This window comes from Plutella xylostella, chromosome Z, assembly GCF_932276165.1.
Source record: "Plutella xylostella chromosome Z, ilPluXylo3.1, whole genome shotgun sequence".
Lineage (NCBI taxonomy): Eukaryota > Metazoa > Arthropoda > Insecta > Lepidoptera > Plutellidae > Plutella > Plutella xylostella.
The window spans coordinates 16,082,730-16,108,571 of record NC_064012.1 but is presented as its reverse complement, the minus strand read 5'-3'; the positions used below and the strand labels follow the sequence as shown (position 1 = coordinate 16,108,571).

The following is a 25,842-nucleotide window of genomic DNA, read 5'->3' as shown; positions in this document are numbered from 1 at the left end:
TTCGTAAAGCAGAAAGAAATAGATAAGTATTCTTTGATTATTGGTGAGGGTGAGTATATAGGTAGGTACAATGTATGACGTCGTCGCTACTGATTACTGAACGTGTCATCAGTATATTTATAAATTTTAATGGAAGTAGGTACTTCATAGATGCAAGCATCACATCGCGCGACAACATCTCATGAGCGTGCGATTGATTAAACGATAGTAATCCTATTAAGATAATATTATATTACAGTAAAATTGTATTAAAACATGATCTTTGTAAAAAATATGAAATTTATTTAAATAAAAATAACAAAGGAATGTAAAATAGTAGGTACAACAACTAAAATATAATCATGATTTATTTGTCATTCAAATGTGTACGAAGATCGATATTTTAGCATAATTATGTATAGTTATGGAAATATGCAAATCACTAAAATGTCATTATAAAATCAATCCCATTATACAATTCATTCATGTCGATTGGCAGAAATTCTAATTTTCAAACTGCCAAACTAAAAATGTTTCTAGCATAAAATGACATTTACGGGAACACTAAAAGAGTCGAATATTATAAACAAATAAATTAGAGCTGTCAAAATTAGACTTTCTGTCTTCAGAATTGATATCATTGATGTTGATTCTGAAGGCAGAAATTCTAATTTTAACGCTGTCAAACTAAAAAAATTGCTAGCATAAAATGACATTTACGATAAAAATCATAGAGTCGAATTTTAAACAAAGAAATTAAGGTTTTGACGTCTCTAAATTTAAAATTTCCGCCTTCAGAATCGATATCATTGTGTCATGTAATACTTTAGCTTTAAAGCGAAAGTCACTTTCACATTCTGAACCTGCAGCACACATATTATACAAAAAGTATTTTAATGGGCAGTGTATTCTAGGCCTTCCATTCATGGACATAGTACGACAGGAAAACAAAATAACTTTAAGAACTAAGTTCGAATAAATAGAACTGGGTAAACGGGCAACAGCTAAACAATCTCATTAAATACATTACGTAGATAGATACTTACATAAAACAGACACACACAGTCTCAGATAGACAAGAATTGGCATTTTCAAATTTCAATTAGTAACATTCTGGGCTGATTTCCCAATCAATATCAATACTCAGATCAATATTTTTGTAAGGGCTAGCGCGCAGTGCGGCCGCAGCCGGTGCGGTGGCTCCCGCGACAATGTTGTATCCAGTACAGCGGAGGCAACCGCACGCGGGGCGGCGGAACAGACGCAGACAAATCTGTGGCTTGCTACAGATTACTTGCGGCTTTTCCGCCGTAAAAGCGTAATAGAAACAACGTCTGAACGTGGCAGTAACAAAATGATTGCTCAGGTAGTTGTATACATAAAAATACGTTAGGTACATTAAATGCGAAATATACTCGTTAGTAATAAAATTATATAAATGTGCAAGAAATACACAAACAATCTCACAAACGACGGAGGCGCAGTGTTGCGGCCGCGCGGTCGGCGCTGCGGGCGGTCGCGCGGTCGCGGCGGAACGCGTGCTTCCCCCGCCCCCGCGGCCATCACCGCCGCAACACCTAGACACATTATCAGAGTGCCCGAAGACTAGAAATTGAGCGAAGTAACAAAACTGTTTCCCAACAAGGAAACTAACAATAATTGCATATTATAGTTACAATATGTCTTAAATATCTATAAGTTATTTTATGCGATTTCTTCGAGCCAAGCCAGAAATTAGCCAGAGTTGAAGCCTTGGAGGCGGACTGGCCGCCCCGTGATTCTTGTTGCAATGCGGAGTGCAGTACATCAAGTACATGCCAAAACACATAAATATATTCTGGCCACACACTCATGAATCACGAAACACACGGCGCGTCAGTGACATCATCAAGACACCTGGGCATCAGCGGCCTCGACAAAACAACCAGAATATTATACATATTGTTCTCTTAGCATTTAACAACTAAATATAAACTTTGGCTATGAATTTTATATAAGTAATAATATAAAGTTATCCTTATCACGTTCTACAGATTAAAATTATCTTAAGCTAGGTTAGATAAATAAGCTTGATTTTTAGTTATACTTGTTTGGCGAATCGTCATTGCACTGAGGCCGTATCATGACGTCACACACAACACGACATGTACACGTCACTTCTCACGATTCTAATCACAAATGATCGGAACCCGAATCTTATTTTAATTTATACTCTTAAAGAGTGCAAACATCACATCGTCCCTTCTAGACTCCACTACAGTCAAGGAAACGTATCTCTAACAGAAACTGACATAATTACATAATAATATTTGATTAACTGTACCTATTTACATAGAGTGTTTTTAATATGGTGCGGATTTCATCAAGCATGCGGGCTCGCACGCCATTTTCCCGCGTCCCGCGTGCGTATTCCACGCATTACAATAAATAGTTGTATGAAAATAACACTTGCGGGGCAATCCTGCGTAAGTGATTAAATCTGCACGATATTAAAAACACGCATAGATAGTTGAAAATATACAAAGAACACAACCACACATAGAACGGCGCGGGGCGGCTTTGGAGCGGTAGGAAATGTAAAAATATGTCGTCGCACGAACCTTCATTATACTTATGTTAAAATAAAAAGTAATCTCCTACAAATTAAAGTGTTTCGTTGGATTTTGTACGTTTTCCCGCATAGGCCCGGCCCGCGCGTTGGGGTCGCTACGTCACTCATTACGTTCTACATCGAATATATATATATATTAAATATTCAAGATAATACAAGAAATAGAGCATTTTAAAATACCTTAACTCTTCTATACTACAACTTTTATTTCAATTTCCTTATTTTTAAAATGTGAATTATCATAAAAATATTTATCTGTCATAATTTTTGTTTAAACAGTAGACGGAATGTCATAGATACATTTAGTTATTAACTAAAGCAAATACAATGATTGCACATTCCTATTGAAGCAGTATACTATATGCCTTACAAGTACATACATAAATACCTATTACAATAACGCCAATTCATGTAAGAAACTAGACTTGATTAATTCTGCTTATCACATTTTTTTATTTATTTTTCACTTCTTATTTTAATGTTTTCGTCGAGAGATTTTTCAGTAAATAATACTTGATCCAGCCTCGTTCTCCCGCGGCGCTCACTGCCGGTGGATCTCCTGAAACGACAACACCAATCCGGTCATTCTTTTATTTATTCATATAAATAAAAAGTTCACTTGTAAGCATACGTAAGATGAATATTTCATTAATCAAAAAAGATGTAATCAACGACATTACGCCATTTTTCTAAATGCACTGGACTGTAAGGAAGATGTAGCCAATGGCCAATGGTTATAATATAACGATCGTTGCAATCATCTGTTAACTTCTATAAAATAATTTTAAAGTTTAGGTACGGAACGGACGGGTTATGAGCACGCAATGCATCAATGCCGAGCGTCCGGCCCCCGCGGCCCCCGCGGCCCCGCGTGACCACTGCGGCCCGGGCCACCCGCCACGCGCTGCCTTCATAGTTCGTAATCGCGATTTCAACACGATAAAAAGCTCAATAAGAAGTGGATTGTACCTGCAGGACTGACGACCTTAGGCGGGTAGCCGGTAGTGGTTGGATGAGGAAGGCCGAGGACCGAGTGTTGTGCGCTCCTTGGGAGAGGCCTATGTCCAGCAGTGGACGACTATTGGTTGATGCTGATGTACCTGCAGGTCGTCGTCGTCCGGCAGCGCGTCGGGCAGCGCCGTGAGCCGCGTGCAGTCGCTCTGCAGCGTGGAGCCACCGCCGCTGCCCCCTCCCGCGCCCCCCGCGCCGCCCCCGCCGGCCCCCCACTGCCGGCACATCGCCTTCTTCTGCAGGGCCTGCACGTACGACTGCAACACAATCACACCGTCAACTTCAGGACAATGTCTTTGCGGGATTGAACTACATTCCCAACGCCATGTTGCCAAGTAGATGAACTATGTACGTAGTTAATTACTACACCATCGTGCTACTTAGTTAAGCAACTTCCCACCAGATGGCGCCTATTTTATAGGTGCTAGCCTACCTCACGCCCTGTGACTGTAATTTCGCCATAATCGGTTATATCATAATTCATAACCAGGGATTGGTTCATCAATTATACGTCATCTCCATGTTAAATCCATCACAGATTTGGCAACAGTCAACCACTAATCCCTGAATATCCTTATGAAAGTATTTCGTAACTAAATGATAGTGAAGCGTTTAAAAATGTGGAGCTTTGTCTGTGTCTGGTCTGACCTGCGAGATGACGTCGCCGTGCGCGGTGCGCAGCTGGTACAGGTAGCGGTACTTGCGCTGGCGCAGGTCGGCGCGCTGCTGCTGCGTCACCCCGCCCCCCGCGCCCCCCGCGCCCGCCGCGCCGCCCCGCGCCGCCGCCGCCCGCTTCTGGGCACTTATACCTGGAGGCAAATAACTGCTTAAGATACGTCCATTATAGATGACTAGGCTGGCTGAGCTGAAACTAAGGGGATATGTACAAAGGTTCCACTCGAGAGAGCCACGTACAGGAACTTCGAAACCCTTCGGAATAGAATAGAAGATACGTCTATTTTATTCTATTCTGAGCGGGGACAGTCCCTGCTCGTGGGTTTCTTGAGGGGAAACCTTTTTACATAATTTCAGCCCAGCCAGCCTCGCTCCCGAGTAAACTGGATCAGCGAGCTTGTGTGTTTAGATTATTTCTTTCATACTTTCAGAACCTTTGTCCCCAAGGTGTAACCCTCTTAGGCTTGAACCATTTTCCCACCACGCTGCCGCTGGTCCATTGCGGGTTGGTGGGTACCTAGATTCAGTAAATCTAGATATACAGGTTTCATCACGATGTTTTCCTTCACCGTAACAGCTATGGCATATACTGTGCTAAAATTCCAAAGTAGTTATTGGAACATGTACGCGACGGAATTCGAACCTGCATCTCTGTCGCCGGATACGGGCCCTTACCCGACTGAACTGCCCCATGTCAAGCAATATTAATTACCTTTAAGTCGAGAAACACACAGGAAAGGCATAAGGCGAAGGCGCGGCGCAGGCATCTTCCCGCTTCAAGACGTTTCAATACAAAATGTAGGTAAGCGGTAACGAAACGACGTGCCTGTGCCGCGTCGCTTGAGTAGGTATACTTTAGAACGCGCCGCTTACCTACATTTTGTATTGAAAGGTTTTGAAGCGGGAAGATGACTGTGCCGCGCCTTGCCTTATGCCTTGTGTGTGTTGTGTGAAAAGTGTACGGATTGCGGCGAGTGGCTAGTGTGGTGTGTGTGTGTGTGTGTGTGTGTGCCGGTATGCCGGTACGTACTCTGCTCGTGGAACACCTGGCGGCGGGTGAGCGCGGCCTGCGCGGCGAGCCCCAGCGCGGCGGCCGCGGGCCACGCCGCCAGCGCCGCCCAGCCCGCCCAGCCCGCGCAGGGCGCCGCCCACGGCTCCAGCTTCGCGCGCTCCCACACCTGCCGCCACCACACACCACGCATTACTTCTAACGATACTAATTTAAATGGTTGCTACGGCGACCACATTTCTGCCAAAAAAAAAACACCCTTATTCCAATACCTTCACTATCCAAAATTTTCAAGAAAATGTATGAGTACTAACTCATGTGATTATATTCAGTTTCAACGTCCAATCCATACCGTCTTTAAACCAAAATGTACCAAATTGTTTTGTATAGTGACGGTATTAGAATAAGGGTGCGGTGCGAAATCTAACGGGACATAAAAGTTTTTTCACATTATATTCATATCACATTACATAACATCAGCCTGTGTCCACTGCTAGGCGTAGGCCTCTCGGAAAAAGCGATACCTTCGGTCCACCGAACCAACCCGGCGCCTGTCTACTCGTCGACTCAACACAATAACTAAGTTATCTCACCGGTCATCATAGCTCTTCGGCATACAGAATGAGCCATATTTAATGAATTAACTTTTGTAAATTCGTTAATGGACAACATTTCAAAAAACTTAAGCTGCTATAAATCGAAATCCATTTCGAGATTTAGCTCTCAGGGCCACAAAAAAAATGTTTTTGTATTTTTTGGATGTATAATTTTCGAGAAAATCATAAAATAGTAAAAAAGTGCTGATGACGTCATGCATCAGGTGCGATGCATTTTGATGATCAAAGCCTATAGATTTAAAAACAAAGTAACTGTCACTTTCATTTTTGATTGGCGTTGACGTTTTATCGAGTCGTTATTGTTTATTTGGGTCATTTTCATAAATTCTGTTCTGACACTTTCTGACTATTTTTTTAATTTATCATATAAAATGGTTAGTACTTATTAAGAGATGACCTCTATTTAATATGTCCCAGAGCATGCCACCGCCTACACAGCTGAAAAAATGCTTCTGTTTATTTTTTTCATGATAAGTACCTACTTTGTATCATCAGAAATATCAATGTCATTTGAAAATGACCCATTTGTTGGTTGGCATGTAAACAAAGTTTAAATGTCACTTGTCAGTGGCATTTATGTTTTTTTTCGAGACTAAGGCAATAGACAAAAAAAAATAGAGCCTAATATGTGATTTCACTTCCGGTTTTAAAATAATTAACTTTAAAGTTAAAAATAACATGCAAAAATGAATGTATATACAAAATAAAAAAATACGGGTCCTCTAATTTTTTATAACCTTTCCGAATAGCTAATAAAATATAGGGCAAAGAAAATGAAATGTTGTCCATTTGGTCGCTAATAGTTGTTCAGGCCATGTAGCACGTGACAAAGGTCATCCGTCGCGCTCGCTCTTGTGGCTGCGCGATGTGAGTGAGCTGGCAATGCAAAACTTTTGTCACGTCTTAAATGCACCCCGTACTAGCACTTCTGAATGACTCCTAAGTGACTGCCTTTCGGCGTCATATAGCAGTTGTGCAACAGGATATATAGAGAGCGGCTCACTCACCCACTGCAGCGTGCGCAGCCGCTCCGCGTAGTAGTCGAGGCAGGCGGCCAGCAGCGCGCCGCCGTACACCGCCGTGCCCAGGATCGTCAGCACTGCCACCATGGAACACAACAATCATTATACATTTGTATGAATAGCATACTAAAAGCGCAATACACAGAACATATTATATATGAAACCGAAGCAAATTGCACTGCAATAAATACAAAACCTAGGTATTCAGTCAATTTTTATTCTCCATAGACAGAAAGACAGACAGTTACTTTCCCATTTATAATATTAATTAGGACACTGCAGACACATGTCATAATATGCTCACGACCATAGACTTAGTATATACTAGCGTATAGACGAACAAAGCGAGAAAGGGAGAAGAAAATCCCTTACGGAAATTTGGCAAGATAGAAAAGGATAGCGAATCCAATGAAACTGTGACTGGTTTTGAATGACAGAGCGTCACAATTCAGCACGCGGAAAAACAACCCCATAGGCCTTGGTCTCCTATTTACGCCGTAGTTCGCGTCCAGCGTCACGCCGTAGGCCGCGTCACAATGCTCACTATAGAAATGTACTGACGCGGTCTCCCTCACACGCCGACGTTGGCGCGTAGATGTTATGAGTATCGTGACGTGGCCTACGGCGGTGACACTTGACGCGACCTACGGAGTAAATAGGAGACCAAGGCCTTAGTATTTTGGATTTTTTGCGTACATCGTGGTTTATTTTCATTAAATCTAATTGTATTCAACAATGGTTACATGTTCTGTGAGTGATTGTGGTGTTAATAATAGAAATAATCCTGAAAATTGCACATTTCACAGGTAAATACCAAAATCGTCATCACTACCATGACCCGTTTATTTTTGGTTAAAATTTGTCTTTTATCCTGTATTAAATATAAAATAATGCCAATGCTGATGTTTACTTTCATATTTTGTGTATGTGGAAGTCCATTTGTTAATAATTTACATGATTTTAGTGGATATATTTTTCATCAATTTATTTTACATGTACGCTAGGGATTGACTCAAATTAATCGATATCATTATCGATATTTTATCTTGAATGATACCTATGAAAATAAATGCTAGCTTGCGTTTAACGTCTCGTATCAGAACCATTTTGTCAGGGCAAAGTAGGTACATCTTTTAACAAATACATAAGCTAATTATTTTCTATATTTTGTCCAACAGATTCCCTCCATAGATACTATAATAAGAGGAAAGTGGTTGAGATTAGTTGGACGCGTTGGTTGGAATCCAAAGAAGAACTCTACCATTTGCAGCAATTTGACTTAAGAATGAATGTAAACAAACTTAATAATTTAGGAAACGAAACTGTAATGAACCAGTTAAATAAATAAATATGTGGGAACATCTCAGACACGGCCATCCGAGGCAGAGCCTGTAATATGGGTCAGACAGATGATATATCTAAGATTGTTCTGTTTAAAAGTCAATAAAATAAGGAGCGATGAATAAAGTGTTTTTATTTTTATTTATGCATTTTTTTACACTATGTCAAAATTATAATCTGGACAACAACAGTCTATGGAACAACTCTCTCCAAGGGTCGAACATCGAACTTCAATAACTTATCGATGGTTCTCCAAAGTAAAGAAAAGTACCTACATCACTAGCTAATGCACACACTGAAAAATCAAAATTGGTCACGTTTTATCTAGCTGTCAGTTCGTCTATACGCTAGTATATACTAAGTCTATGCTCACGACTGTAATCCCCGAAGGGGTTGTCAGAGGATTACCTCTGACTACCCCAGTCGACCAGCTCATACTTGGAAGCGGTCCATATACAGCGAGGCCCAAGAGAAAGGGAAGTCGTGGCCAGAGCTCAACTTGCTGGCCCACGACAGAGAAGGATGGAAGCGCCTGGTGTCAGCCCCAGACTCCGGAGTAACGGGATCGAAGAAGAAGAACACCCCTTCGGGGATTACAGAATGGGAATCATCCCAAGCATCCTTGAAATAGGCTTTCTAACAGTCCATGAAATTTTAATTTATATTTCTGCTACGTATGGATGTGTGCTGGGATAAAAAAAACTATTTTTTTTAACATGTCAGCTATCTAGTGTTATAATTTAATTTTAGATACTCAAGAAGTATTAAAAGATATAACAAAAACGGTGATGAGCATTTTTTTGAGGGTTCCACTTTTTAAGATTCAAATTCAAAATTTATTTATTTAAAAAACTCATGCAACACATTTTACACATAATTATGTTGGTTTACATTTACCTTATACTGCGTTATTAACATAATTTAAAACAATTAAGAATCTATAGGTACCTCTACCTACCTATTACTAACAAAATTTTATTAAACGCTAATAAGTACACAATTTAAGACTTAACTTAAGTAAAGTAGGTACGTGCAATGGTAAGAATATGTCGGATAAATTTTTTATTCCACCTAAACTAGGCCTAGCAAGTACTATTACGAGGGCTACACCGAAAAGATCGGGAATAGAATACTTAGGAATAAATTAGAGTGAAACCTTTTTGGTGTATCAAATGTAGTGTTTTTTCAAACATAATTCCATTTTCGAATTTTAAAAAAAGTAAAAAATAAAAGAGTATTGACCATTTGAATTTGACAAGTCGGTGTAAAAAATGGAGCTTACGCGGGAACATTTCCGTGCAATAATTTTTCACAACTTTCGTCGAGGTTTATCTCAAGAACAATGTCTCGCCGAGCTTGTTTCTATTTATAAACTTGAAGCACCAAGTAAAACGACTATATATCGTTGGTATTCTGAGTTTCGCCGTGGACGTTCCTCTCTTACCACAGTCCCTTCTACTGGTCGGCCAAACACAGCGGTAACACAAGATAACATCGATGCTGTACGCCAGTTAATAAAAGAAGATAGACATGTGACATACGAGCAGATTCGGGCTTCTCTCAGCATTGGTATGACAGCCATTCAAACCATTTTACATGAAGAACTGGGTGTCAAGAAGTTAGTTTCGCGCTGAGTGCCCCACCGTTTGACCGAGGAACAAAAGTCGGCTCGTGTTAATTGGTGTCGATCTGCTCTGCAACGGTTCAATGGAGGCAGTTCAAATGCTGTCTACAATATTGTCTCTGGTGATGAATCGTGGATTTATTCATATGAGCCCGAAAGAAAACATCAATCGGCAGTTTGGGTCTTCGAAGGTGAGGTCAAGCCAACAAAAGTTATTCGCTCACGCAGCGTGTCGAAAAAAATGGTCGCTTCGTTTGTATCGAAAACTGGCCATGTGGCTAAGGTTCAATTACAAGAACAAAGGACGGTTACTGCTGATTGGTACACAACAGTTTGTTTGCCGGAAGTCGTAAGAGAACTTCGTAAAACTAACCCGAATCGTCGTATAATCCTTCACCACGATAATGCAAGCTCTCATACCGCTCGCAAAACAAGAACGTTTTTAAATATGGAAAACGTGGAGTTGATGGACCATCCTCCGTATAGCCCTGATCTGAGCCCCAATGATTTTTTACATTCCCAAGAATTAGGCCAAGAAGAGGCGGTCGAAGCTTACAAATCAGCTGTTTTGACAGTATCCACTTCAGACTGGAATTACTGTTTCAATGATTGGTTTAATCGAATGAAAAAGTGCATTGAATGTCACGGAGACTACTTTGAAAAACAATAAAAGTAAATAATATTATGATATCTTTGTACTTTTTTCTATTCCCGATCATTTCGGTATCGCCCTCGTACTATAGGAGGAAATATGTTTTTAGTCCAGTCAGGTTTGTAAGGGGGGGTGGGTGCACTATGTAAATGTCAGGTAGTTAGAGGTGAAAAGACGGGTGTACGTTAAGATGGTTTATTGAGAACTAAAATTACATGGCAACCAAATGCAGTGACAAACAATGTGCTAAATTAACAGAAAATGCATAATTTAAGATCATATTGGTCAGTAGGTCGCACATGCCTGCATTAATGCATGCATAAGAGTTGTACTTTGTACATTCTCCCATCTCCAGAATAGAATATAGTAACTAAATTTATAATGCAACAATTATAAAAAAAATAATTAAAAAAAGTTAACTATAGAAGTAAAATAATTAAACTAATATGAAGTAGTAAGTACTAATTGCCAAATACAATCTGATTAAAATAATAACTTAAAAGGAAGTTAAAAAGTCTTTAAATGCAATAAAAACAAGAAACTTCTAAAAATATGTCCGTAAAGGTAAATCACTTAAAATTATCTAAATTATTGGTCTAAATGTCTCTATATTATTAATTAGTCCAAATTGTTCATGTTTTGTCAAATTTTACTAGTCTTTTCATCATTGGTGACGTAGCTTGATCTACACTTAACACAGATTGACTCATAGCGCGACACTGATCTACATTAACACTTATTGCGTTGGGCCTCACTGCACTCATTTCAATGTCACGATTGTTTAGCTTTATTTGCCCTTTAATTTTACACATGTAACAACTAATCACTATAACTGCTACAACGCCGAAAGTCAGTACTCCGTAGATCATGATGTAGTGATGCAGATCATGCGATGAGACTGTAACTATTGCAGACTGCTCCTTCAACGTTTGAATGTCTTCGTTGATTTTGTCAAACTGTTTGTCGTGTACTTCCATTTGAAAAACCTGTGTCGGTATTGATGTGTTGATCACCTCGTTCAGAGGTGACATCTTCGGGACCTCAATTACAGAATTTTGCACTATCAATCTGCTATTTAATTCGTCATGTGCATAAATAGTGAAGTCATCGCCTTTGACAACGCAACCTTGATGTAATTTGATGAGTCCGTTGCCGAGTAAGCGTTTTGAAGTCATTGCTCCGGGGCAAATAATTCGTACTAAGCATTCTTTGCAGCACGCGTACAACCAAGTGTCACCGTCATGTAACTTGACCCATTTATCACTGCAATCAGCTGTTCGTTCCGTATTGCAGTACGTCACGCCTTTGTTTGTTTTTAAATTGATATTACATATTGAATTGGACACTTGCATATTATACTGTGGGTGATTAACCTTGCAAAACATCTGTTGATCGTTTGGGATTAGACAACTCGAAATATCTTCTGCGTTCAGAGGGATGATTAATCCTTTCATTACATTAAATGCGACATACTCCGTAGCTGCATAGGTATTTAATACACTCTTTCCTTGATAATGTGGTAGAGTTACGACTCTATCAAGTTCATATTTGTCATGTGCCATCAGTGGGATTTTTATTTCCATAATAAGATAGTTCCTTGTCAATCGTACCTGTCCTCTCAGTAGTTTGTAAATATAAATAAAGTTATCCCTTACATCTGGTAAGGTTAAATCTGTAGGTACATGCTTTGATACGAAGCTAAGGTGCTCTTTTAACTGTTCTGGCGGTAAGAGGTGCACATCAACGTGACCTTGATACATATTTGTCAATGTATTTATTAAAAATTGTTGTATAGCTTTTAGGTTTGCAATAATGCGATCGGCTGTAGTACTCGCCGTTAACACGTAGTAGAGATGTTCGTAAAACACCTTTGATTCATTCATACGTAACTTGATATCCTCTATCTGTTTATAAATAAGTTTAAATTGTGTGTTCATTATCGCCTCGTTTCTTTTTATGATATTTTGCTGAGCTTCGAAAATAGTAGTTTGGTTTTTAATTAATTGTAATAGATGTTCATCGTTTTGACGGATCTTTCCGATATCTTCCTCATATTTATCTGCGAATCCTTGATCCAGAACCCCAAATAATACATTTGTGACCGAACCTACTGCATTGATTAGGCCTCTCTTTCGTCTTGTAATGTGATGAGATTGCAGAATGGAGTTGTAATACATTAACTCGTTCATATCGTGGTCTAATTGTCGGATAATTAATTCAGAGTGGGTGTCGTATTCTTGTTTGCGGGCGAAGTTTTTGATGTGCATTACGTAATTTTCTATGTCATTGATCCCTTGCCAATAGGTGCTCATATTATAGTATGTAACCAATTTCCAGTCATCTCTGATTAGTAGTAGTTCCGATATTTTGTCAAAGTATAGCATTTTGCTGGGTTGCAGTTCTGTGATTTGAAAGTAGGTAACATTTTCTTGCAATGTTGGTGTTATAATCATCATGAAAAACATAAATGCATAACAAAGTAAGCTTGCAACTGTTATTTTCTTTTTTGTACATCTCGTTCTTTGCTGTTTATTTTGCTGAGTAGTGTCATCTTCTTCCTCGGTGTCAGTGTCAGTGTCATTTGTCAGTAGTTTTGCCAACTTTGTGATAGGTCTTTTTAGGTATCCTCTTGCAGTTTTTAGCAAAACCACTCTTACGCGTTTGTCAGTTCCGGGAAAGGTTTCAACCACTCTCCCCATGCCCCACCTGCCAGCGGGCAGGTTCTCCTCTTTTATGCATACAATGTCATTTATCTGTAAGTCCTTTTGACTCGTCTTCCATTTGCTTCGTGATTGCAGCTGTGTAAGATATTCGTTCGACCATGTCTTCCAAAAGTCATTACTCATTTTCCTCACTAATTGCCACCTTTTCCTTATGTCAATTTGCTCAGTTTCCGGTTCCGCTACTGAGTGTATGGGTCCACCAATGAGAAAGTGCCCTGGTGTCAAGATGTCAAGTTCTGTGTCGGCCTCAGTCAACGTGCAAAGAGGTCTTGAGTTGAGACAAGCCTCTATTTGGCACAATAAAGTGGTAAACTCCTCGTACGTCAATTTTTGATTTCCGATGACTCGATACAAATGATACTTCATGCTTTTAACGGCAGCTTCCCAAAGGCCTCCTGCAGTTGGCCATGCGGGAGCATTGAAATGCCATGTCACGCCCATCTCGCTGACGTTTTTTAAAAATGTAGTGTCAATGCATTTTAAACAATCTTGGTATTGCTGTTTCAGGATCCTGTCTGCACCAATAAAGTTTGTTCCTTGATCGCTATAGCATGCCTCTGGTTTTCCTCTGCGGGCGCAAAAGCGTTTAAATGCAGCCAAGAATGAGGGTGTGTCCAGGTCGGTCACCATTTCGAGGTGTATTGCTTTTGTTGCTAGGCACACGAAGACTGCAATGTAACCCTTCAATGTGCGTATTCCTCTGCCTTTGTTAGCCTTAACCTCTACGTGGCCTGTATAGTCAACGCCAGTATGGGTGAACGGCCTTGATATTGTCACGCGGGGTTTTGGCAGGTCTGCCATCAGCTGATTATTTTGTTGTGGGCTATATCGGCGGCACGTCACACAGCGATGAAGCTGACTCTTCACTGTTCTATGACCTGATAGTATCCAATACTTTCTGCGTAGGTATGTCAGTGTCAATCGGGGTCCGCCATGCAAAAGTACTTCGTGTGCTTGTTTGATAATCAGCTCTGTTAATCTGCTTTTGCTAGAAAGTATGATTGGTTTTTTCATGTCATCTGGCAATGCTGATTTCGTCAATCTTCCACCTAGCCGCAGTATTCCATTTTCATCTAAAAACGGATTTAAACTTAGTAGGGGGCTTCTCCTGCTAACGTTTTGCTTAGTTTTCAGTCTGGTTATGTCATCTCCAAATTCATGTAATTGCACATTTCTAATGATCGTATGTAAAGCGTTCGTCAACTCAGCTGATGTGAGGTATGCCGGTTTGTTTGTCCTTGATATTTTGCTTCTTAGAATCCACGCTACGATTCGCGTAACATGACTCAACTTACTATGGCGATATAGTAGCTCGAGTACAATGTCAGACGGCTGCAGTTTTGCTGAATTGACTTGTTTATTTTTAGCTTCCATTTGTATGTTATTGTCAACAGCTGATGTTACGATCGGAGTTTGCAGTTGTAGTTCGGGGTTTTTTATCCATTGTGGACCTTCCCACCAGAGAGAATGATGCTGCAACTGAGCTGGTGTTAGACCTCTCGTTGCACAATCGACAGCATTTTCTTCCGACTTCACGTAGCGCCACGACGATGCAGGTATGGCGGAAGTAACTTGTTTTACTCTATTCGCTACGAAACTTTTCCACTTTTTGGGGTCGCCTTGTAGCCATCCTAGGACGATCATTGAGTCGGTCCAGGCATGCACAGTGATATTATGGCTATGGTAATCAATGTTTTCCAATGCTTTTTGTCATGAGCTGCGCCAAAAGAACAGTTGCACATAGTTCCAGGCGCGGTAACGTGATAGTTTTATTTAGTGGTGCAAGTTTTGATTTTGCTACTAGCAATCGGACTATTGTATCCCCATTGTCTGTCAGTGTTTTTATCCAAATGCCGGCCGCAAATACTTTTTGAGACGCATCACAGAATCCGTGGATTTCAAAACTTTTTGTCAAATTCCCTACCCATCTTGGGATGTCGAATGCTTCAATTAAACACATGTCAGCTTGCAGTTTTCTCCAGTCCTTGGTTAATGATTCGGGTATGATGTCATCCCAACCTTCGACGGTTGTCCACACTGTTTGAAATAGCAATTTAGCCTTTATTGTGATTGGGGTTAGCCAGCCTAAGGGGTCGAATAACTTCGATATTTGCGAAAGAAGCATTCTTTTTGTCAGCGGTTTGTCATTGGTGTCATTATTTTTATTTTTAAATGTAAATTTGTCTGATTGGGGAATCCACTGTAAACCTAATGCTTTTGTTGTTTCCTTATCTTTGAATACAATCGGTTTATTTTTCTGATCTTCTGGTAGATGCTCTAGTAATGCTGGATGATTGCTGGACCATTTGCGTAAATTAAATCCTGCACTTTTTAACATGTTAATAAGTTGTTGTTGTTTTTCTAATGCAGTTGCAATGCAATGTGCTCCACTCATGACGTCATCCACGTAAACCTCTCGTTCAATCACCTGTGCTGCTAGCGGATACTTATGTGCCTCATCCTGTGCTAACTGCTTGAGCGTTCTTAAAGCAAGGTACGGCGCTGCCTTTTCTCCAAATGTCAAAGTACAAAGGTCATATTCTTGAATCGGCTCGTGTATGTCATTTCTCCATAATATCTTTTGCAATGGTTGCATGTTTTCTGCTACTAATATCATCCTATACATTTTCTCGCAGTCGGCTGAAAACACATGTTCATACGTGCGCCATCTAATCAGTACAGCTTGTAAATCCTGATGTAATTTTGGGCCACATTCCATTAGGTCGTTAAGGCTGAGTCCCGATGATGTTTTTGAGGATGCATTGAACACTACTCTGAGTTTTGTAGTAGTAGAGTCGGGTTTTACTACCCCATGATGCGGCAAAAAACATTCGATGTCCGATTGGCTTGTGCTCTTTTTCATATGTTCCAAATCAATATATTCCTGCATAAATTTCTTGTAACTGTCAGATAATTCGGTGTCATTACTAAGCTTCTTTTCCAGGCGATGGAACTGGGCCAGTGCTTTTCCCTTTGATTCTCCTAGCTTTTCTTTGTAATCGGCCACCATGGGTAGCTGTACTTCATACTGTCCATTCTGTAAACGTCTGGTAGTGCTGACGTAAAGGTTCTCACAGTATTGCTCTTGAGATGTCATATTTTTGGCTTCAGTAATTTCCTCCATTTCCCAATATTTTTTGATGTCATCGGTATTATTTGTAATGACGTGGCAGTTGTAAGTTCTGCCCGTACCGCTTCCTCCTGACAAAATCCATCCTAATTTTGTCTGCTGTGCACAAGGTTGTAAATCTGTGCCTGTCAGCAATCCTCCCATTATGATTTGAGAATGCACACTAGCGTCTAGTAAAATGTCAATTGATCGTGAAATATTGTAATCTGGGTCAGCAAGTGTCAGATGTTCGATATGCGACCAATTCTTCTTCTCAAAAGTTACGTTAGGCAAGTTGCTTACTACGCGCGACATGACTAATGCATCTGTTTCAAATGTAAAGTCGTTGTGTCGGGACATGCATGTAAGGTTTACTTTTCCTCGGCTTTTGTTTGTCACGGAACCCACTCCTGCTATGCACGCGTTGTATTGAGTCCTTTGCAATCCTAATTTTTGGGCCGCCGACTCGGTTATCAGAGTAACTTGAGAGCCGGGGTCAATAAATGCTCGAAGTGTCATGTAGGTACCATCCGTGGCCTTCACTTTTAACAGGGCTGTTGCTAACATGATTTCGTCATCGCTTCCTATAGCATAATGTACGTTACGTTTTTGATGGTTTCCTGGTGTAAATGGTGTTGATGTTGGGGACATTTTAGTTGCAGTGGATGTCGTTGGTTTCATAGAAAAGGCCTTGTGCAGCAACGTATTATGTGCAGCGTTGCATTCGCGACATCGTTTTTCTGACTTGCAATAATTTTTAGAGTGATAATACAAGCAGTTTTTACATATGTTAAATTGGGCCATATGTTTTAATTGAACATCAGGTGACATACTTAGGAATTTGGTGCATTTAAATAAATCGTGGTCTTGGCGACAAAAGGAACATGATGACTTGTGTTCTTGAATATGCATTGCGTTATTGTACGATGGCTTGGAAAAATTGGTTCTGTATTCCCGATGGTAATTTTGTTGGTTGTCATTAAATGGTTTATGCAGTGTCATGTTGTCAGGTTTTTTCTTTGTCACGGGCTCCAGGGCGGTAAATTTTCCCTCTAAGAAATCCATAAACTCCTGAAGTTTCGCTAACTGACGCGGCGATTTTCTGTACTCCATGTAGTCGGTGTAAGTTTGCGTATCTAACTTTTCACACAAAATGTGCACTAATATCGGATCCCAATTCATAGTATCTACGCCTAGGTTATTAATGGCATGTATTACTTCCATAGAGGTGTCAAATAGCTTTTTGATTTCGAATGCAGATTGGGTTTTTACATTAGGCTGTCTCAGAAATAATTGTATTTGTTTGGTGAAAAGAAGTTGCAAATTATTGTAACGATGTGTCAGCAGATCCCAGCAGGCGTCATAATTCTCGGCACTAATGTGTAGATGCTGTACGATACGCTCCGCTTCTCCCTTCAGTTTGCACTTTAATATTTGCATTTTGTGGGACTTGCTCATGTTAGGGTTCTTATGTATTGATTCTGAGAACAAGTCCATAAATGTAGGCCACTGAGAATAATTCCCACTGAAAATAGGTATGTCAACTTTGGGTGCAGTTTGTTGCGAATGGTCAACAAAATTCAACTTCATGTTCAGTTGCTTTTTCATATCCTTAAATGATTTTTCATGCAGTAAATATTGATTGTTATAGGTATCATCCCTCCCCTCTAGAATGCTATCTATTTGCAAATGCAAGATGTCAATGGTATTCCAACGTCCTTTCAGAGATTTTATCTCGTCCTCTATCTCCCATTTCTCTACTAGATTGTCAAGATGTAAGCTGTCAATAAGACGGATTAAAGATCTAAAGTTGCTTCTCTGATTCCTCATGAGCTCTAGAACTTTCTCGTCCTTTATTTGCAAAGTGTCAGTACCCTCTCCAGATGCTTCCATAAATATGTCAAATGTCACTTTCTTCTCCACAGGCGGGGGTGGCGGCGGTGTCAATGGTTTAGGTTTTAAAAGCTGAACGATTTCGTCCTTAATTTGCATAACAAAATCATAAATATTTTCTGTATAATATTGATGCGTTTTATCCTCTTCCTGCATCAAAAGCTGATGATTCTCTTCGAATGTACGCCAGAGCTCATCTATCCTTGAAGCTCTCGCCTGTCTATATTCAAGGGTCTTTCGTTCACGAGGATCCTTTTTGATGTTTCGCGACATCCTCTTGATGTCCTCCATGACGGCGGCTTGCTTCTCTAATAGACCTTCCATGTTGGTCGAATTAGGTATGCAATGAAATAGTTATAAAAGGAAAGATCTTACTTGAGTTTCTGCAACAACGCCAACTTATCTCCGAAGTAATGCACTGCAGTCCAATCACTTGCACGAAAATGTCAAAGTTTTATGTCAATAAATGTCACTGGATTTTGATTCCGCGGACCTTACGTACACGACACGCGACGCGAGGGCCTTAATCGAAGGACCAAAAAAAATGTAAGGGGGGGTGGGTGCACTATGTAAATGTCAGGTAGTTAGAGGTGAAAAGACGGGTGTACGTTAAGATGGTTTATTGAGAACTAAAATTACATGGCAACCAAATGCAGTGACAAACAATGTGCTAAATTAACAGAAAATGCATAATTTAAGATCATATTGGTCAGTAGGTCGCACATGCCTGCATTAATGCATGCATAAGAGTTGTACTTTGTACAAGGTTACATGAAGTGTTGACAATAAATTCACCCCCTTACCGAATTAACAGACGTTCGTCGTATTTACGGCAAAACATATATGTGTCACGCACAAGCACACGCGACACTCAACACAATCCCACCCAGTGACGGGTCAGTGCCCATCAGTAGACGGTGTGCGTGCACCGTTAAAAATCGCATGTGTTTACTAAGCATGTATTCCGGTGAATTTATGATTGGATTATGTACCTTTATAGTTGCCATTCAATACATGGGGTAAAGTTGTGAGTAACCATTTACACACCAGTAACACAGTACACAACAGTAACCATGTACACCACCCAATGGTCTATTAAGCCTAGCTACAGTGTGTACAGTGATAATAAGTCTAGGCCAACAAATTAACTAATGAAAATAATATCCCTGTCTATAAATAGGTACAACATGGTCGCGTAATCGACGCCTGCCAGCCGCGCCGGCAGCGCCCGCCAATCAGCTTAACTATTGTGTCGCTACTCGCGTCATACAAGCGTCACATAATATAAGCTGATTGCCTATAATGTCCCCCCCACCCATGTTCGACGACAAATATACAGATATGATGCGTTTCTATAGGAAGCCGGTAATCGTCAATTTACCATGGTTTAGATAAAGGTATCGATTCATTGAGGATGTTTATACCTATAGTCCGATAAAGTCCGAAGTTCTGTCTCCGCTGCACAGGTTCGTTATCGACGTAGATAAGCGTGACTATATCGTGATTTGCTACTAATATGGTGGTGTTATAGTTGGAACGCGATTTATTGACGTCGACAACCCACCGTTGCAGCGTTGCCTCGGGGCGTGATGTGTGCAGTGTAGATGGGCGCTGAATGTTACCTTTCTTCCAGTAGAGGTTGACGACGGCGAAGAAGATGCCGGAGCCCAGCAGCGACAGCACGCACAGCCAGTACTGCAATGGAGGACAACAACCTTGTACCAGAACTTATTGAACAAGAAAGAATTAAAATCAATGTAGGTACCTGAGGATAATACAAGTCCCTTCGTCCTAAGATAGATTGAAAACGGTTTGCGTTCTCAACAAGATAACGACCGATCCCAACACAGTTCAAATTATGGCGGAGTTACAAGCTCTTTCTTTCAATTATCTAAGTTGGAAATAAATTGCACGAAATTAGTCAGTAAGTAGGTGGTCATTAAAGGCATCTAATCAAGCGAATGCCCTGTCTGAGTAAGCTCCTCACGCGCCGCGACGCCACGACGATGGGCATGGCAACCGTCGCCGTCGCCGCCGCCGCGCACCGTATTTAATCAACTACAGTTGTTGTTTTATTCCCAGGCCACGCGGCTCAGTTGGATCTCAGAGAAGTTTCGCTAATTGTTTTTCTAGAGCTAGAACATTCTGCATCGTAGAATCTTATTTGACGACATAACTAAACGTAATTTCTAGGGAACTATATTGTTATGAATCCGGTTTCTCGAATGAGGAGACGAGATCTTATAAGTATACTTTTGTTACACTATTAGGTAGGGCACCTAAAGTAATATAGGCGGCGTAGGTACTATAGAAAATACCATGTGGGTTTTAATTTTAATCTTGTTTTAATTCTTCTCCTTGACAGGAGCCACTTGAGACATTTTTCTGATATAAGTACCTACCAATGTATCTATAATAAGCAATAGTACTTCGTATTTAGTTATACGAATGAGTAATTTGGATCAATACACCGTCATAGACCGTCACACAGCGCAGCACAGTCTATAGACAATGACATGAGGTGAAGGTGTCTTCTCATGAACTTGCCGACATTGAAAGTTGAAAATTACATCGCACCACTTCTACTTTCACGTACAGCCATTAGACGAGCGGTTTTTTTTTACGTCACACACAGTGCGCCTAATGTAATCAATGTATTTACTAACCCTGTTATGGATATGGTATAAAAATGTTATTGAACGTTTTACCTATTAAACTGTTTTGTCACTCTTTGGCAAAGAACAATAATTACCTACCCTGAATAACAGGACAAGTGTTGTAGTATCAAACCCGGCAACTAAATACCAGTGCATATAATATGCGCAAATGTGGTACAAAATCCGATTAGGTGTTAGAAAGCGGGCAGTGGCGGCGAGCGGCGAATACGCCGGGAACAAATAGTGCGTGCCGCGACACCGCCGCCGCCGCCGCCTCGTATCATCCATGTTCACACTACGTAGCTGCCTCATTTTCCTCATTAGCCGCTGAGCTGTTCCATTATGCGTGACTATTTGATAGATTAGCATTTTTTCTATGCAAGTTGGATTATAAGTATACTTAGTAGGTAGGTAAACTATAGGGACACATAATGACAATGCAATCCGCGGATTGTGTGAGCCAATAGATACATATTTGTTATGTATATAAAGGTATGTAGTTATTACAATAAAATTCAAACTACGGCAACTATGGCGAGAACAGGTGTATAATATTATATCTATATATGAGATAGTAGAATACAATACATTTTCATCAGCTTAAAATGTAAACGTTAATGAAATTTTATAGTTCAATAATTAAAATATATACGCAATCGCATTTTGGATTGGAGTTTTTGTACCAGGTGTGCAGGTGGCAGGTACCATCAATATGACAGCTTTTGTTAACTAGCGTTCAATATTGATAATAATATTATGACGACAACATTTTGTATTTGCTTGCGATCCTGAAACATTTAATCTACAAGGTATTGAATAACAGTAAGTTGTGCTTCATTTAATGAGTTGTTGTTTGCACGAGTCGCCTTGGTTGCTTCGACATAAGCTGGTACTTATGTTGTACTGAAACGAGTAATTTTCCTACTTATGTCTCAATATTCTTCCAATTTGATTCGTAAGGCTTTACAGACATATTGAATTATTGTGTTTTGATGGAATATTAAATTCCAGAAAGAGGCTTATACTCCTACTCAGAACTACTTCAATTATAATTGAGATGACTGTAAGCTTTCTGAAGGACTTTTGGAGTTTTATTTTATCATATTCGGGGTATCAGCAAACGCAAAATACAAACAATATTATTTGTTAAAATTTGAATTTGGGAAGCTTGTTCATTAAAATTAATAATTATTATACAGATTGTTGTTATCTTCATAAATAAATTTTGGAGTAAAAATTATAACTGGTCAAATCTACGTTTCAGTGTGAAAAAACCAGGCTAAAAATGATTTACTTAGACCAATCGACGCCAGCAATTTCGAGTGATATTCGCCAAAATAAATAAAAAAATGGCGCAAGATTGAACAAGTGTATAGGTAGTGAATAGCTGGGATTTGTACTCACGGTGGGGGGCGCGGAGGTGATGAAGCGGTCGGCGACGGCGAGCGCGGTCAGCGCCAGCAGCAGCCCCGTGTGGAAGCCCGTCATGAACAGCCCCACGTACTGGATCAGCATCGTGATCAGCCCGAACAGCACGCCCGCGCACAGCGACACGCCTGCCAACACCACACAACACTCTTACCTTATTCATAGAAAAGTTACAGAACATTTCAGCTATTTTACTGTTTTGTCCCTCTCTGTCAATGAACAAATTTTTCTTTGTCAGAGAGGGACAAAACTTTTAGTTTAATAGCTAAAACGTTCTGTAACTTTTATATTAATATGGGGTTTAGTATCAAACTCTATCATAAATTCATTAATATAGGTACATAATTTTTATATGTAACTAGCTGTGCCCGCGAGCTTCGATCGCCTTAAAAAGATTTTCACGTGGGAATTCCGGGATAAAAAGTAGCCTATGTTCTTTCTCAGGGTCTAGACCATATGTATACCAAATTTCATTTAAATCCGTTCAGTAGTTTTTGCGTGAAAGAGTAACAGACAGACAGACAGACAGACAGACAGACACAGTTACTTTCGCATTTATAATATTAGTTAGGATTAGGATAGTTAGGATGAAATGATGACTGTTTTACTATTTAATAACAAAATTTACCATGATTTCAGCCAATTAATAAAGGACACTGATCTCTCTCTCTCTCAGCCTTCCGTAGTCCACTGTTGGACATAGGCCTCTCCTAACGATCGCCACCCCAAACGGTCACCCGCCATCTGCATCCAGCGGCTTCCCGCTACCTTCCGCAGATCATCAGACCAACGGGTTGGGGGGCGACCGACACGTAAGATCTCAGTAAGTATAGGTAATTATTCATTGAGGTACACAGAATGAGATGTCTACCTCAAACCTCCCACATCCTAAATACTTATTTGTAATTTTATAGTATAACCATTATCAGTCATAGCGTAGTTGGCATGCACTCACAGACGTTCCCGTAGGGCGGCATGAGGTGCTCCTGCAGGCAGATGAGGTACACGATGGCGGAGCCGAACGTGAACCCCGTCAGGAACATGCTCGCCTTGAAGCAGCGGTAGCCTGCACACATTCACTCTTGTTATCTTTTCAACACAACATGAGATTTACTCCATTAAAATATGTAGGTATAATTTTTAGTTATAAAAATAATTGAAATGAAATTTAATACTATAACATAGTTACCAAATAATGTGTAGACAATCCCAAACACAATGTACATGGCACATATTGTTGCTTTAATGGGATCATATCTGTAGTCCATGGGGGGACAGTGTGTGCCCCGGATGTGCGGCCCGTACAGCTGTGTGGTGGTGTTGGGCGCCCCGCGCGGGCCCACCGGCACCAGCAGCCCCTCTGAAGACATCCTGACTCTACCTCTTCTTCATTAGTGCTAATACTGCTCTTGCACCTGATCCTAAAAGGTTGTATGGTATAAAACAGTTGTATGCCAAAATAGATAAGCCACCACATTGTTTAAAATCATTTATGGAATAAAGCTGGTTAGAGATTGCATCATAGACATAGGTTCTGGATAAATGTAGCTCAATCCTCAGACCGAGCTATCAACCCAATTGGACTGTAGCGGCAGCTATTCTATTCTATTCTCTGTGGGGGTGTCAGTACCTGTACCTGGCTCTCTCGAATGGAACCTTTGTGCATATCCCCAGGGTCTAAACTGCCTTCCTAAGCTTGGACCATTTCCCACCACGCTGGTCCACTGCGGGTTGGTGGGTTCACACATCTAGATGTGCTAAATCTGGATATGCAGGTTTCCTCACGATGTTTTCCTTCACCATAAGAGTGATGGTATACATTGTTCTTAAATTCAGAAAAGAACTCATTGGTACATGTCAGCGCCAGGATTCGAACCCGCATCTCTGGCGTGAGAAGCGGGCGCTTACCCGACTGAGCTACCATCGCTCCGCTACTATTGTAGCGGCAGCTAAGTCTAGCTTCTTTATGGGGAAATCTAGCACAAGCAATAAAAACATTTTTCTATCCAGGGCAGTGCATCAATTCATATTTATGGAAAATATAAAGCTGATGGGGTAGTTTGATCTTGAGTCTTAACCACTTACATCCCGGTGACACAATGGATTTTTAACTGTTTCTGAATTCCCAGGATGTGAGAGGTTAAACAGTGGGGGATGCTAAGTACCTTTTAGAACTACAAATAATTAGTCCAAATTCTCGCTTAGTATACTTTAGTTTTTAAAAAGCTGAAGTTGATGCAATGTATTTTTGTCAGGGCAAACTGGGAAAACTCCCTCAAGGCCAGAACCCTCAGGGATGAACCAGATGAAACCAGACATGATCGAGGAGTGAGGAGCTGGCATCAGAGAGACAGAATGCCATTGATCGGTCTCTCGCTTCTTATTCTCTTTATTATGAGATTCAAAGATTTGTTGGTTTCTACCTACGCCGTTTTTTGTCACAAAATCGGTAGCTACATAATAAAATATTACTCAGGCTTATAAAAACTTAAAACTATGTGCATTCCATCTCTTCAGTACTTTAATAACATTTTTACATACCATTACTCGACTCTTTGTTGACTAATGCAGCTGTAGCCTCGAAATTCAATTTCACTTTTACACAAATAAATTGAATGTCTTTGTTGTTTTAACTCGATATCATAGTAAACAATAAAACACTTATTTATCTCGATTAAAAAATTACATCTTTAAAATAAAATAATTGAACAAATAAAATAAAATTATTTCGGATAACTTTGTGCTTGTCGCTTTCCTTTCCTATTTTCTTCCAGTCTGGCGAAAGACAGTCTGGAAAAAAATAAGTATGGAACGCGTACGAAAAATAATGGCGAGCACCGCTCACAGAGTACTTTTTACGCTATCATAGACATCTTTGGCTTTTGTCATCTGTCAGTGTCAGTCAGTCAATCGTTTAGTTTGAAAAATAATTTTAAATCATAAATAAATTAAGATTTAACAGTTATTTATATATTAATATTACTGTGGATAAGTGCAGTGTTTGTGTGGTGGTACCTAACTATTAGTGTTGCTTGATATTATTGATAATTGATATGTTTTATAAAACTTGTGAAATATGTGGTTTAAGAGCCGCTAGCCGGTCGTATAGATGGCCAAAAGAGAATTTTCATGGCCAAATTTCCACTGGATGAGGAAAGGTAAGCTACAATTAAAGGCTAAAGCATAGGATTTAGATTATTTATATGTATAAAAAAGTTAAAGTCTAATAAAATAACTGGAGGGTCAGCACAACCAACAATAGTGCATGAATGTTTTTTTTATCGATATCGATATTTTAATTTATCATTAGTACGCACAGCTCATCAATCAGAACAACTTTTGTCTACTAGTTTTGGAAATTAGCGAAAATCAAATTCGGATCTCCATACAAAAATTACCAGTGACTTTTATTGTACCTACTTAAATAATATTTAATTGTTTAATAATAATTATAAAAATGTTGTTTGCAGATGTAAACAGTGGGTTAAGAT

At 40.0% G+C, this 25,842-nt stretch overlaps 1 protein-coding gene and 1 long non-coding RNA gene across 2 annotated transcripts; one reads left to right on the top strand and one right to left on the bottom strand.

Moving 5' to 3' along the window:
* Positions 1-3,056: 3,056 nt before the first annotated feature.
* LOC105391479 (transmembrane protein 198) lies at positions 3,057-25,125 on the bottom strand. Its single transcript, XM_038122005.2, has 10 exons — positions 24,893-25,125; positions 23,541-23,772; positions 23,307-23,417; positions 22,328-22,479; positions 19,889-19,961; positions 6,910-7,001; positions 5,307-5,454; positions 4,250-4,410; positions 3,691-3,858; positions 3,057-3,149 (listed from the first exon to the last, which is right to left on the bottom strand). Exons 2-10 carry the CDS (start codon positions 23,719-23,721, stop codon positions 3,132-3,134), a joined length of 1,104 nt encoding a protein of 367 aa, XP_037977933.2. The 5' UTR covers positions 23,722-23,772; positions 24,893-25,125; the 3' UTR covers positions 3,057-3,131.
* Positions 7,594-8,387, top strand: LOC125491155. Its single transcript, XR_007268159.1, has 2 exons — positions 7,594-7,730; positions 8,103-8,387. It is a non-coding gene; the product is annotated as an uncharacterized LOC125491155 (long non-coding RNA).
* Positions 25,126-25,842: the final 717 nt, after the last annotated feature.